Consider the following 14,927-nt stretch of genomic DNA (forward strand, 5'->3'; position numbering starts at 1 on the left):
TAATTATGAGTTTAATTTCTTAAGATTATATATTTTAATTATGTTTATAAATTTTAAATATGTGGCCTTTTTTTTCATATTTAATATTATATATTATTAATTATGAGTTTAATTTAGACATGATTTTCAAATTTTTGTTTCTAAAATTTTATATGTTTTTTTTTAAATAAAGGATGAAACTGAATATAGGGAAAGGACAAAAAAACAGAGTACAATTTTCAAAAATCGAATAGTTATAAAATCAGTTAGTAAATCATCTTATAAGGAAGTATATTGAAAACAACGAATGAATGTCGATATCTTGACATCGCTTCTATATTCCATATAAGAAATGACTGTAGAGTCAAATTTGCAAGTTTCATTTATTCTTTCATTATCCTATGATTAAAAAAGTGAGTCCAAAGTCTAAAGGTCTTAATCCGTTAATTTGCTAATTAAAAGCTTTGAAAATCATAGTCTAAAAACATCTAATTTATCTTTAAAAAAGTTGCGCTCAAATCGGAATCGGAACATTTATGCATTGGTAGGTTGTTGGGCTTAACCCAATACCTTACAACACGATTTAAAAAAGTTGCGCTCAAATCGAAATCGGAACATTTATGCATTGGTAGGCTGTTGGGCTTAACCCAATACCTTACAACATGAGCTGACGACAACTATGCACCACGTGTTCGTGTTCTCGAAGGCACCCCTCTTTTTCAGGATGGTTCATAGCACCACACCAATCCATCTCGAACTTGGTGATTAAATTCTACTACGGTGACGATACTGTAGGGGAGGTTATGCGAAAAAATAGCAAATAATAACTATCCAGTGATCATTGGAAACAAGAGTTCTTTCTTTGGCAACGAAAATCAGTTTTAATCCTAGAAAAGCTGACAGCAATGGACATGGACATGGTAATCTTAAAATCACAAAATAACTATTTCCTCAGCTTGAAGACAGTCAAGTTGCATATTGTAAGAGTTATGTATTGAAATCCTCTCAGGAAATTTCATATTTTAACAGAATAAGTTAAGGCTTCACACTGAAGTTGAATCAGAGCTGTTGCTTCCCATGGAACTTTGTTTCCTTTCGGCCTGAAGCGATCGACACAACGATTCAAGCTTTTCTTTCTGATTCTTGGTTTTCTCCAGCTGTTTCTTCAAGCCTTCCCGCTGCTCAACCAGAATTCAACTCAAAATACAATACTACAGTAATGTAAAGACTGATTAAGCTCTTAAGTGCACTTAAAATGCAGGACCAAAGTTTTCTAAAGCTCTAAGGTGCAATAGCGCCTCCAGAGACATAATAGGTGCAATGCGCCAAAAAAAGTGCATACCGTTTTTTTTTTTTGTGAGATGCACTATATATATGAACATACATAAGGAAGAAACAGCATGGTTCTAGTTTTTAACTAATAAAGAAGAAAAAACCGTAAAGGCAAGGCGCTAGACCTACGCACACGCCTCACGGTGCCTTCCAAAATACCGCTTAGGACAGCGAGAGCCTAGTCTACATAGTGATTTAGTTCACATAAATCTGACTCTAGCCTGTTGTACAGCTATGTGAAGCACATCATTTGACTAATGAATAGTGAAAGTCAATGACAAATGTCTGAATTTGTTATAGTTCAAACTAAAGACAGTAGAGATTCAAATATGTATCTTTAAAACAGATTATTAGCGATTCAAATATGCAAACTTTAAAAAAGATTATTAGCGCTTAATGAGTTATACTTAAATTAACACAAATAACTACGGATGAAACTACTGGAATAACAATGTGACATGCGGTTTCCAGAAATGGCAACATGCCCACTCAATAAGGCAATAAGGTACATGCATTTATGATATTGAGTTTATATCTGCATAAATTAAGATGAAAGCAAAACAAGCATAAGATGAAGCGTAAGGTTTGTTTGCAAAATGGTCAGGTCCCATTTACTTTTAAGAACAATAATACAACAAACATTTATTTGGATAGTTATCTTTTAAATGCTTTTTCTTTTAAAGTAGCTCGTCTCGTACTTTAGAGCTAATGCCATTTTTCTTCCTAAATCACGAACTTGCGATTAATAGTATTTTCAGGTGCATACTCACTTTAATCTCTACCAGCCACCCAACCATATTTTTTTTAAGTATTTTTTTTAAATAGAGACAAACAACTGTTTTTGAAACAAGGAATTACTGTTTGATGTTGCCAAACAAATATACAATAAAATTATAGCAAGTGTAGGTATACCTCATCAAGAAGCTCAATAAGAGTAACGTCTGATTTCTCACATTTGCTCTTCAAGAATGAATTTTCCTTCTTGAGTTCCTTGATGGATTTTGTCATCTATATACATAGAAAGAGAGACAGACTAAACAATTGAGGAGAGAAGAGCACAAGTAGATAGTAGTTTAATCAAGTGTATCGTGCAACAAGAAAGCCTTTGGGGACCTTTACCCCTCTTTCGAGAGAGAGAGAGAGAGGTGAGTGGGGGAAGAAGAGTTTACCTTCTCAATTTCTTGTTTGAAGGTTTCAAATACCTCATTGCTTTTTAATAATGCATCCTGTAACATTAATCAGTACATAAACTAAGCTTAGGTTAACTTGGTAAGTCATTCCATAAATGACGTAACGTAATATCATTAGAAAAAATTCATTTATATGAAATATGTTTCTAAATTAATTTAAAAGATCACTACCAAACTCAAGCCCTACTTGGAATTGTTGAAACTTTTCTCCATCAGCTGTTAGTTGTAAACGCAGATTTTTTTCTGTTGCCAATAATTGTGAAATTTGCTCTGCATATGATTTCATTTGAGATTGTTCCTGAATCAATTTCTCCTCACATTGCTTAGTTTTCAGATCAGCAATCTGAAGTTCTAGTGTTTTCTGCTTCAACTGTTTGATCATGTACAAAACATTATGAATCAATTTAGCCCCACAAAATAAATAGTTAAACATGCAAGGTGTACTGACTTCAGCCACAGAAGAGTAAACTTTACCTTCTGTGCAAATTGTTGTTCGGAAAAAGCAAACTGATCAATAAGTTGCTTCAGTTTATTCCTTAAGCTGGAGATATACAAAAATTTTGGAGAACCAAAAGAAAGAAATGTCATTTTTATAATTCAAGTCCTCAATTAACTATTCAAATAACGTTTTAATGGGAAAATCTAACATATTGATATTGTTTACTTAAGAAACTAAAGTATACTAATTGCTCAAAGATAAGTACAAGGAGAGGTCCATGGACAAGGGAGGAGAAATTATCAAATGACTATAAGAATGTTGCTCTTATGAACAAATGGTTCTGCCAGTCTAGAGCCCTGTAGCACAAGATTTTTGGCAAGTTTGGGGATCACTCGAATGGTTGGGTATGTATGCAAACTTAGAAGAGCTATTGTTGTTATCCCAGATCCTCTACCCATCGTTTACACCATCGGCAAAGAGATCGGGGCATTTGGTCCTTTGAGTCTACAAAGATTCTCTCAAGCAGTTCAGTTTTTATAGACACCTCTACAATTCTCAGTATTATGGAAGATGCGTCCCTTATTTTTTTTAAAAAAAGGTATTGAGGCAAAGTACTTCCTAAAGATAATATCGAACACCATTTTTACTTTTAGAAAATGGTAGCATGGCATGCACTTTTAGAAAATGGTACACGGTATTCAAGGTTAGCCTTCACACAATTTAGAAGCAAAAACAAAAATACTTGTCTATTTTAACTATTTGAGCATAAAATGAACTTCATCTTACGTTTCATTCTCTTTCAGCTGGGCAAGGCATTCATCCTTTTGCTCTTCTAGCTTAATGCTAACATCCTGTCAAATAATAAACACGAGGAATATAATAATAAATAATAACAAGCACAGAGAGAGGAGCCCTGATTTACTTAACCCAAGTATAGATTTGCCTGTTAAGTTTCATCAAACAATTTACATGCATCCTTAAATTTGTTTTATCATTATCATTTTGTTTAAATAGGAAACGTTATCAGTTCTATTAATAGGTAATTGGAAAGGAGAAAGGACAAATAGCAGGTCCAACGACTTCAACATATAATTGAGAAACAAGGCAAGCCACCATCCCAAAATAAATAATGTATAAATAGTTAGTAAAAAATTTAATATCAAAATAAATGGAAGAGACAGTTCTCAAGATATTCGGATACACAAACATTGAGGAATTTTCAACAAAGTCCAAAATTGTAATAGAAAAACAAGAAAAAATTGTAACCAATGCAAAGCTGACAAAACAATTTTTGAGCATGTGCACTATATGTAACAAGTTCCATTTACGATTTATTTTCAAAACAAGAAGATCAGAACTTGCAATTGTTCCCTCAAATTAATTAAACAATTCTCACCTACTGGAGGAAATGTAGATATAAAACCCACTATATCTTTAATTGTTTTACAGTTTATAATCAAGTTACTCGCACAAAATCATACCTTGATTGCATCCTGAAACTTGACTGATAATTCTGTTCTCAGGCTCTGTCCCTCAGTTGAGACCCGTTTGCATTCATCCTATGTTTCATTTGCGTAGATATTATTATTTATTAGAAGGTAACTTATATAGAAAAAAAGTAACGATAGAGATGATTGAACGGAGAAGAAAACAGGTATACAATGGAATTCAGATAAAACTGGTGACAGATCAAGAAGCAGAGAGATACATACTGACATAAATACCCAGTCAATACCATACACATCAACCGGAACCTCAATTTCTATATATACATACGTCGAAGTGTCATATTAGTTATTAGCTTTCTCATAACAATTTAACAAAAAAAAAAAAATTAACATTTGAGACCAAATTTATAGATTTGTGGAAATACTATAACTAAATTGAAATGAATTTTAAGTACAAATCAATGTTAAGAACCACCAAAAATAAATAAATAACCAAGGCTAGAATTCTAATGAACAAATTAACTTTTATATGGATAAAAACTGTAGATCATACCATTAGCATTTTGTTTTGACGCTGCAACTCCCTGCATAGTGACTCCAACCGGTCCCGGACAACAATAGCTGTGATAGTTGATGATGACATTACAAATCCGTAGCATGCAATTCCCAAATTAAGTATCATTGAAAATGCAAACCAATTTGAATAATGCAAGGACAGAAGAAAATTTTCCGAAGAGAGAGATGATAAATGAGATAATGTTATCATGCTATAAGCATGTCCAAATCTTTTGCCCAAATAAAATAAAGAATTATTAACTCCTACAAAGTTTTATTGACCTCCAAATAATTGAACATAGGTGTTTTTACTGTAATATAGCATATGCAAAGACAAAGAAAAAAGAAAAAAAAGAACTCTGCAGTAGCAAAAAATAAGACTGATCTAAAGTGCAGCAGTGTGGATTATTTTCAGTCTGCTACAACAAATAGGTAGACATTCTTATTGAAAATACAGAAGCAAGTCCATTCGTTGCCCATAGGTCAGATAAGAAAGAAAACTTCCATTTCCAACAAAAGGCTGAACCCAGAAGCTTCACTGAAGCTATATATGAAAAGAAAGTAAAAACATGAAAAAGAGGCTCACTTAGCTTAGAATTTGCATTAAAATTGAGAAACCTTTGTTGTCTTTTTAAAACAGTTGACAGACATCCAAACAATCTAATTGCAATCAAAGTTCATACTTCTAACTTCACACTATCTTGTAGGTATAGTGCTCAATTTGTTGTTAAAGACCAACGAATAACCAACATACATCATCATCTGGAATAAATTTCAAAAGAACTTGAAAATCAGACAATTGAAACAATAAAACTTGTCAAAGTTCACATCTATACTTGCCTGCATCTCTTTCTGTAAGAACTTGGTGATACTTTAAAGTAAATTCAAGAAATTCCTTTTCTGTCTTAAATGTCCGCTTTGGATTCTTGCGTTTGACTTCAGCACTTTCCTGAAAGTTAATGCACCTTAGTACTCCCAACGTAATTGCTGGCCTTTAAATAGGATGCTGAAGACATGGGAAGTAAAACATAGCTTTCTATTCAACCAAATTCAGTCCATGGTAAATCACTGCAATGCTCCATGGAAAAACTTATTGTCACATCTTTTATCTAACAGGATAACTACCAGTGAGAATATTTATGAATGAGTTAAAAAAATTATCATGACTTTTATACAAAATGAGTTGCTACAAAGCATTGTCAATTACTCGTCCTTCACAACTAACAACATTCTTTAAAAGTAGGTGTACTAAAGCATGATGGGTCTTGGAGCTTCGGTTCAAAAACCAAAGAGAAGGCAGGACTTCTTTTTGTGGAGCCTAATAGCAAAATGCTGATAAATATTTTTATATATGAGAAGAGAGATAAGTTTCCATTATAATAAGAGGCAAAGGAAAAAAGAAAACAACTTCTGATATCAAGTCCAAGAGCTAACATTGGAAAATATTTCAAGTACTTTGGGAAACACAACGAGTCAACATCAGTTGTACAAATCAAAGAAGTGACCAGGACGTATTAAATTTTCTGAATCTTTCAGAAAGCTAAGAAATGCAGAAATAAGGTCAAAATAAATATTACCCATGCTAAAATGCAACGAAGCAAGCAATTCAAAAATTACTCACAGGCTTTATGGTTTTTGCACCTTCAACAACCTTTGTTGACAATATTTCCTTCTCATGTGTTGCGGATGCATCTAAGTCACCACCTGTGATGGCAAGAAGTAATAGAAGATAATAATGAGTACACTTTGACAACAGGAGCAGCAAAACTGTGAGCTACATGCCTGTTTACGCGAATCCCAGCAACCGACTCATACTACAATATTTGACACCGAAAAAACTTCTAGAACATTTAATACTCCAGGTAGTTGACTTGTATAGTTTGAACTCAACCTCGAATACAGCATTAACACCTCGATCCATTGAGCATTGCACCCACAGTAATTGCAGCAAACAAAATTGAACACATTAGTAATTAGATGATAGTGTCCTTCTCCGGTAATTGGAACAGAAGACTCCTAATCAATTCTTTTTTGTCACCGAAGGAAACAAACCAACAAAAGGTTGGTGTTACAATGTAAATGATCCAATATTTTATTGGCAAATCAAAACTAAATTTGCTAATATTTTCCACTAAACTGATTCATATTAAACGAAGGGAAAAATCTCTATTGGCATCCTTTTCAAATTATATTGTCCGATTTCCTGATCTCAGCATCCCTGCATATCTCTACTTCTCTTTTGGTCTCATTAGCATGGGCGTCTTGTCCCCTAACTTGCCAACAACTGTTAGCATCCAACAGCATTTCTTCAATGTATTGTTTTTCTTGCCAGACAAAAGCAGGATGAAACAAAGGAATGTCATGTATCCATTAATTCAAAAATGCGGACCGCAAGGTAAATAAACTAACCCTTCTCTGATTAGTATCCTGATTAAGAAAGATGATAATAACAAAAATGCATACGGCAAGGTAAATAAACTAACCCTTCTCTGAACTTTGAGCTTCCTCTTGAGCTTGTCCTTTTATTTTGCTGCATGCAGACTCATCAATCGAAGTCTCGTTAGAAGCTTCTTTAACGTTAAGAATGGCAGTTTCTGCTTGTTCCGTACAGCTCTTATCAGCCACCTTTTCCAAACCCTCCGAATTATTAAATTTTACTGTCTCAGATAAAGCAACAGGAAAACTTTCTAACTTCTGGGTCTTCTCTGTTTTGTACGGTTCAGTTTCAGAAGTTTCCACAATCTCATGCCTTTGCCTATTGGAACAATCAGATTCTGATTGAGTTTTGTATATGCAATCTAATGGCTTCGCTTGTTCAGAAATTTGAGCTGAAGGTGATTGAGTTTCTGCGGAGCTTTCAACAAAATCATCCAGCGATGAATTAACTTCAGGAGGGTGATTTAGACCTGGGTTCTCCATACGACCTACATTTTGTACAATCATGATCAGAATTTTTATGCAACACCATATGGGAATATCATCACATGATTGGTCAAAAACGAAAATGAAATCTAGAGCTTCCTATCAATTTTGATTTAAACAAGGTACACTTTTAACCACACTTCTTTAGTAACATCAGGAACTTGGTTCTAGACTCTTACTTTTAGGATGGGAATAATGCAACCTTGTCTACCCAGCAGGTTGAAATGTTTTCCCGCTAAATCAGAACCAACACTCAATCTTGGAGTACTTGTCTCACGACTTCTGAAGTACTAGAAATTCAGGTAGTCGTTCACCATCATCTTGTGCTGGATGTCCTTCTGTCCCAAAAAACAAGATGATTCATTTCAACTCCTCTTATATGAGCATCATCTGGACACCACAACTTCTATGAACAAATAAACCGTCATACGGTTTAATCCGACCTCCACCGATAAAGCTACATACCTAAATCGAGGCCTTGGCTAAACATGCTGCTCCAGGAAGAAAATAGCGAATGCAATATGTTTGCAACAGCATGCCATACATGTAGCCTTAAGAAACCAAATACAATAACAGAAAGAGTCAACCAAAACCTTAGATTACAGGAACAAGAAAACTTCAGCTCAATTTTCAATTTTCAAAACTTGCAGGATAGCACGACGCTTATATCATCAAAACCCTCGCAAGATTCAAAAGTTATGGAGAAGTAACCATTTCCTAACTAGAACAGTGCGCCACATGCAGTTCGCTACATTTTCCAAATAACCAAACGGAAAAACAGAAAGCAAACTAAATCATATCCAGCAAAAGGAGAAGAAATCCGCGCAGCTTCTCTAGAATTTTGAAGCTCGCAAGTAGAAAAGCGAAGAAGAAAATGAGAGAATTACCAAGCTGCTTGAGAACGGTGAAGTTGACACCGGCGGAGCGATCTACGGTGTCCGTGCAGTGACTCAGTCCAGCCCCCGAAGCTCCCCGAACCGATTTCAATAGCGTCAACTTTTTTTTTTATTTCTTCCCGCAATTGCCATTAGCGACGCTGTATTTACTGGATTTTTTTAAATAATAAATAAAGATGCTCTTTTGTCCTAAATTTTTATTATAGTTCCCTATAGTTCCTAGTTTAAAATTTTTATATTTTAAAATTTTGGGTTGAATTTTGAATTTAATTTTGATTCGGTCTTTATGACTATATATTTACTCCTAAGTTTTTATTTAATGTTTATTTTTGTTCGTGTTAAATTTAGTTAATTAATTCTAAACTCGAAATTTCGTGTTTATTTTTGTTCGTGTTTATTTTTATATTTAATGTTTATTCATTCTATATATTTAATGTTCATACACTTTAATTCTATATCTCGTAGATCCTTAACTTATTCAACGTTTTTTTGTGTACCTGTTAGACATAAAATTATGAGGCTCGACACGAAATCAATTTTGTCTTAAAAATGTGGAGCCTTGATTGATACCTCAACCTGAACCTAAACCTCACTTAAGGTTCGATGAAGCAAAAAGACAATCGAAAAGACTGTTCAAGCTAGAGATAACCTAAAAGTTGGTCATGACGAGTGTACGATTATGGCGTTAAAGAGTCAGTAAACTCCAAAAGGGGCTGGCCTTTTTCGATTACACTCCGGATTTGATTTCAAGCATAACATCATCAGTTTGATCTCGAACTTACTCAACACTTTCACAGTTCAAAAGCAAGTTTGCCCGTTCGGAATACAACGAACGACGAAAAGTCTAACTACACAAGAAAAAATATGACATGTATGGGGTTAGCTTGTTACTAAGATCTTGTTGACATGAGATCTTCACATAGACACTGATCGCTTGCAGCATGCTAAAGAACCAAGCAACTAAGAGCCAAAATCTAACTATGTGCACACACAAGAACAAAAAATCAGTGATGCTTCTCAGCTTCAAAGGTGGAAAATTTTGGCGTCGGCTATTGTATCTCAAGAAGAGGGCTTTTTATTAGGTTTTTTCTTGGCTGTTCTGGCTATAGCATCGCAAATCTCCTTTTTTCTTTTGCTGTTACTGTTGGTATTATTGCTGTTTGTATGGTTCTGGTTGTTGCCACCGCCCGTGCTCGCCGAGCTCTTAGCATGAACTTCGAGGGCATCCTTAACGAAAAACTTTAACCTCCACAGGGTAGTTTCACTCTACATGATGCAGCAATAAACTCAATTAATCGTTATGTCATCGACAAGTCCAAGGCACATGAAAGGAGCGAAGGGGGAGGGGAGGTGTAGCGCATTGCGATAATGTAAATTACAACCTGTGCATCGATATCGAGATCGACCTCCACGGCAGTGGCTTGAAAACTTGGGTTAGTTTCAGCAACAATCTCCAACGCTTTGCAGAGATCTTCTGGAGACAATTTGGTGAGGGCTGCTCCAAGCTTTCTCTTTTCTTCAGTTGATATTTTTCTGAACCACACATTGATAGTATCAGTCCACTCTATCTATCTATTGAGTGCGAGTCATTTTCTAATGTCACAAGCACATCACCCCATGAATTAACCTCAATTACAAAATGCAATTAAACATCACTGGTAAGAGTTTTATATGGGGGCACGCAACTCGTGCTAGTCAAATTCAAATATGTCAAAAGGGGCCAACCCGACCAAATTCTGAATATCCTATGGAATAGGTAGGAGGGGAGGTTTGGATCGGAGAATAAAGGCTTTGCGCCATAGACGGTCTTGTATTTCACTTTCTGCACATAAGCCTAACATCCCCATTGAATATGGTCCAATGAGGGTGTGCTCTCCCGGTCTCGATTTGAGTTTAGAGAAAGGAACCGAGCTGTGGTGTGGAGACAGGTTATGTAGTAATGTGATTGTGCAATTATACCAATCATTGTACCAGAAAACAACTTCGAAAGCTGCAATTTGCAATAACAAAAGAGAGAATGAACCTGCAGTTTTGCACGACAAGTTCTCGAAGCTCTTCCAGTTGCATATCTACCTCGTAAATCTGAAAACAGTTCATTATCCATGTTTAAACAATCTATTGCTTTTCCCATATAAGATAATAGGAAAGCAAAGGACGTAGGCAATCTCCAGACGAACTTTCTCAAGATAGCTAAATCCTAGGAAAAAGGAGACAGCAAACCTCATTACTTATGTCCCTAGCCATTTTTGCTTGAGCAGCCTCCTGAGCAAGCTGCATATCCAACAGCGCTTCCGCTTCCTCCTCTTCTCGTCTCTTTTCCTGGAAGGTGAGATCGTTTTAGAACTTCGACCATAATTTACCATTTCTTCCAACCAAATGAAACCATATTTCTGAAGAATCAGAACTCCCAAGCACCATGAATTGAATAAGGAATCTTGATCCATTTAAGAACTGTTCTCAAAGTAAACAAGTTACCTCTTCAGTGACTTTAGGCAGAAGTTGAAGCCATTTCTCCTCGAACTTTTCGAGCAAAGTCTTGGCCATGACATGAACATCACTTCTCTCTTCATTATATTTCATTGCATTCTTGAAGACTAATCTCATATCAGAACATATCTCTCTTACATTCTTATATCCAGTACCATCCTTAGCCTCCATTTGATTTTTAATTGTACTGAAGTCCATTGGCTTGTCAATTACCTAATAAATACAATACATATGTTACCTGAAGGATTGTTCTAAAACCTAAATGATGCTAAAGTTTGCTAAAAAATGCTCACGAGTATTCGTATAAGAAGCTACCCTTGTAATAACGCTCGTGCCTTATACATTTGAGGTAAGTGTGTGCAAGATCGATACAAATACTCCATTTCTAAGATCGGGGACTCCAGCCAAAAAATTAGTTATGCGGAATCCAAATACCTTATTGTAGCAAATGAATCTAATATCAATTAAAAAGCTAGATATTCAAGTTTCAAGGCATAGGACAGCACAAAACTAATATATACAGCATAAAAAGCTAGATATTCAAGTTTCAAGGCATAGGACAGCACAAAACTAATATATACAGCATTTAATATTCATTTATTTGATAGGGATATTGACCTCACCTCATAATAGTCGTGTAATCGAAGACCTTCCACATCCACTGGCTGCATAAAAGGCCAAGCCCACTTATGCTGTGATAACTGAAAGTCAAGGGAGAAATATCAAGACTGTATGTCGAAATGTGGCAGCTGTAGCAGTACATTTTCAAATAACCCACTCCAAAGTGGTAATATTATATCAGCAAAGTTCTTTTGATCAAAACAGAATTGTTTATGATGACAAAGACACTTAATTTAGTGCAATGACAAGTTCGCCAGTACTAAGCCAAACCCCAATGTGAATGTGCGAACGCATGAATTTCTTAAGAAGCAACCAGAAAGTTCAACATCAGAAAGGCACCCGATGATGCGATAGCATTCGATAACGAATGAAGACAAACAACTAGCAATAGAGTAAGAAAAAAAATTGCCAGGGAGTTGATAACCTGACGCAATATTGTCCCAAACTGCCGCATGAGTTCTTGCATTCTCTTTGCAGCTGCAGCTTCTCTGCGAGCTGCATCTTGCTGCTGCTTTTTAAGACTTGGAATATGTCTTTCCTTATCCTTATCCTTTACAACAGAGCTACCTTTACTACCGTTTGGCTGCTTCTTTTTCAATGTCAAATAGAACTGTTCTATCTCATTCACGTTTTGCTCAAGCTGCAAGGATAAAAGAAAGCTCAGATTCGACGAACTTGACGATAAAAAAGGATTTTTGTAATCCTTATAGTTTGGGGACGTAAAGTGATTAGACTAGACATCAGTAGTTTGAAATTCAACAGAACTCCTAAGATTTGAATCTTATTCTAGATGATCTGTCTAGTAATCGTTGTTGTTAAAAATTCAATAAAGATATGAGATGATATCTGTGCATATGTGGTATTTTACTGCCATGACGAATAGTAATCTTTCCTCCACTCAATTGTTCCTATCCCTTCCTTGTCATACATGTCAAATTACGGAGGCTATCATGCCATCTCTTAAATTGTAATTCAATGTTTTCGTCCCAATCATTAACAATACTAAAAATGTATTTTAAGGACTACAAAAGTATTTTCCCAAGATTTCATCAATTTTATGTTGATAACACCTAGCAAACAGTAAAACTGCATAATTAGGTCTGCCAAGACAACTATATGCCCCAAGTAAAAAATGTGAAATAGAGATAGCAAAAAGAAAAATAAGTGCAATGCAATTAGGTTAATGGTATATCATGTTTTACCTTGTCAACCTTCAGAAAAATCTCATCGACTTGATGCCTAAAGCCATCCACTTCTGCACCAACAGTATCTCCCACAACAAAATTACTGGCATCTGCAAATGCTGCATCCATGGGATCCATCTAACTCTGTACAACAACATTTGGTGAAATTGATTAACAAGGCAGCTTTTCGGCATGAAACCCATTGAAACGTGATGGTTCTTTAAGATTACACACACAAAAAAATAATAAAACGAGGCAAATCTTAGGAAGAGTATATTAAGAACAACAAATTAGAGTTTCTAAAAAGAGATTATTCACAGAGATCGGTTTTTATACAGAATCTTTCCATTTTTAAAGAAAATAAGAACAAACAACGCGAAATTTCCTCACTGCAGATAGAACCCTAGCCCTACTTTTTGAATCTCCTCACACACGCGATGGACGAATTAAGCAACTGAATAAGAATCATCACAAACTATAAATATGAAATCAAGCAAGAAAATCATGCAATTGATGAGACAGGATGAAGCAATTGATTATAAAGTAAAGAACAACCTGGATTTTCTTATTGCATTACCGTAGCACTAATTTTTCTCCAAAAAACAATGCAAATTTCCCCCAAGTTCAATGGTGAGCTACTCTACTTCTACGTAATCTAACTTCTATCAAGAGTATAATAAAAACGCAATACGTTCCACATGGATTGATCCTAGCTTTTCCAGTGTCCAATAATCCATAGAAATCCATACATTAGAACAAGAGATTTGGAAGTCGTGTTCAAAGGCATTCAATAAAACATGGAATAGCCAAGTTCAAGGCTCTGGATGAGAGAAGAGTTAAAAGTGTTTTGAGAATTACCTACGGATTCGAGGAAGAAGAAGAAGACGCTAGTTCGATATGAACAGTCTGTTGCTCTCAAAAACCGGACCTTGGATTCCAAAGGGGAATTTGGTCTCTTAAACTGATTCTTTTTTTTTTTTTTTTCTTTTTCAAATTATAAGGCGAAATTGAATTTTAATAAATAATATTATTTTAATTTTTACTCTACACGAGACAAAATTTATAGTTTTAGAGAACTCAATTTAATTTTAATTCCATTTTCTAATTAATATAAATATATACCACCAATTAAAAAATTAGAAGACTGGTTGATTTTCATTTTAATTTTTTATAAAAAATTTCATTTAATTTTATAGGAATAAATATATAAATTTGGATCGAGCTACAGCCCTCCATAGTTTTTGTTACCGAACTACTAATGAAGTTCCAACTGTCAATGTGGTTAAGTTAGACATTTGTTGTTCTCGAATTTTAATACATATTTAAAAAACAGTTTTATATAATTTATATTGTTTATAAATTAATATAATATTATTGTTTATAAATTGTTATTAGATTTAGTATGATATTTTGAATTTTATAATAGAAATTATATTCAAAATTGAAATTATCCAATAAAGAGTTTTTTAAAACGAATATTCTTTAAAGACTAAATTAATGAAAATAATTTTTAATTTTACATTTTATTGCAAAAATATCGTGAATTTTTTAAATTTTAAATAATATCCTAAACTTTAAAAAAAATCTACAATATTTTTAAACTTTAAAACAAAATTAAAAAACTATTTTAATATTAATTTTGAAAAAAAAAACGTTAATATTTTATTTAAAAAATAGAAATAAACTTTCAAAATGGTTTCAAAATTTTCCTTTTAATAAAAAATATTTTTTATTTTTCAAAACTTTAGTTAAAACCCTTAAACTTAAAAAAACAAAAATTAAAAATACTTTTAATTCTTTAAAAAAAAAATAAAATAAAACAAATTTTAACTTTTTTAAAAAATAAAAAAAATACACTTACCAATTTTAAATAC

General features: G+C 34.1%; 3 protein-coding genes across 6 annotated transcripts in view; 1 reads left to right on the plus strand and 2 right to left on the minus strand.

Annotated features, from left to right (window-relative positions):
• The window catches only part of LOC111464841, a 30,298-nt gene that overhangs the window by 9,565 nt on the left and 5,806 nt on the right, over positions 1-14,927 (plus strand). The window lies entirely within an intron of this gene.
• LOC111464791 (beta-taxilin) lies at positions 798-8,890 on the minus strand. Of its 3 annotated transcripts, XM_023109045.1 has the most exons (14): positions 8,753-8,890; positions 8,331-8,416; positions 8,045-8,203; positions 7,427-7,867; positions 6,565-6,647; positions 5,784-5,892; positions 4,942-5,009; positions 4,422-4,499; positions 3,727-3,791; positions 2,976-3,042; positions 2,689-2,871; positions 2,481-2,537; positions 2,224-2,319; positions 798-1,157 (listed from the first exon to the last, which is right to left on the minus strand). In XM_023109045.1, exons 4-14 carry the CDS (start codon positions 7,860-7,862, stop codon positions 1,023-1,025), a joined length of 1,377 nt encoding a protein of 458 aa, XP_022964813.1. In that variant the 5' UTR covers positions 7,863-7,867; positions 8,045-8,203; positions 8,331-8,416; positions 8,753-8,890; the 3' UTR covers positions 798-1,022. The 3 variants fall into 3 exon arrangements, with proteins under 3 accessions (XP_022964813.1, XP_022964803.1, XP_022964796.1); XM_023109035.1 differs by lacking the exon at positions 8,331-8,416; XM_023109028.1 differs by lacking the exons at positions 8,045-8,203; positions 8,331-8,416 and having other exon boundaries at positions 8,753-8,889.
• LOC111464809 (transcription factor GTE6-like) lies at positions 9,459-14,018 on the minus strand. 2 transcript variants are annotated; one of them, XM_023109056.1, is made up of 9 exons: positions 13,912-14,018; positions 13,072-13,197; positions 12,294-12,509; positions 11,872-11,949; positions 11,237-11,461; positions 10,982-11,080; positions 10,785-10,843; positions 10,144-10,294; positions 9,459-10,027 (listed from the first exon to the last, which is right to left on the minus strand). In XM_023109056.1, the coding sequence occupies exons 2-9, from the start codon at positions 13,189-13,191 to the stop codon at positions 9,821-9,823; spliced, it is 1,155 nt and encodes a 384-aa protein (XP_022964824.1). In that variant the 5' UTR covers positions 13,192-13,197; positions 13,912-14,018; the 3' UTR covers positions 9,459-9,820. The 2 variants fall into 2 exon arrangements, with proteins under 2 accessions (XP_022964824.1, XP_022964830.1); XM_023109062.1 differs by having other exon boundaries at positions 13,916-14,002.

This window comes from Cucurbita moschata, unplaced genomic scaffold (genome assembly GCF_002738365.1).
Source record: "Cucurbita moschata cultivar Rifu unplaced genomic scaffold, Cmos_1.0 Cmo_Scf00002, whole genome shotgun sequence".
NCBI classification, from domain to species: domain Eukaryota; kingdom Viridiplantae; phylum Streptophyta; class Magnoliopsida; order Cucurbitales; family Cucurbitaceae; genus Cucurbita; species Cucurbita moschata.

Excerpts from the sequence above, each read along its gene's own strand:
- LOC111464809 (XM_023109056.1), bottom strand. The coding sequence starts at position 13,191 with ATGGATCCCATGGATGCAGCATTTGCAGATGCCAGTAATTTTGTTGTG. Across the intron at positions 12,510-13,071 it reads TTTTTCTGAAGGTTGACAAG|CTTGAGCAAAACGTGAATGA; the intron begins GTAAAACATGAT and ends TTATCCTTGCAG. Across the intron at positions 10,844-10,981 it reads CTAGGGACATAAGTAATGAG|ATTTACGAGGTAGATATGCA; the intron begins GTTTGCTGTCTC and ends AACTGTTTTCAG.
- LOC111464791 (XM_023109035.1), bottom strand. The coding sequence starts at position 7,862 with ATGGAGAACCCAGGTCTAAATCACCCTCCTGAAGTTAATTCATCGCTG. Across the intron at positions 5,893-6,564 it reads GTGCAAAAACCATAAAGCCT|GAAAGTGCTGAAGTCAAACG; the intron begins GTGAGTAATTTT and ends ATTAACTTTCAG. Across the intron at positions 1,158-2,223 it reads TTATTGAGCTTCTTGATGAG|CGGGAAGGCTTGAAGAAACA; the intron begins GTATACCTACAC and ends CTGGTTGAGCAG.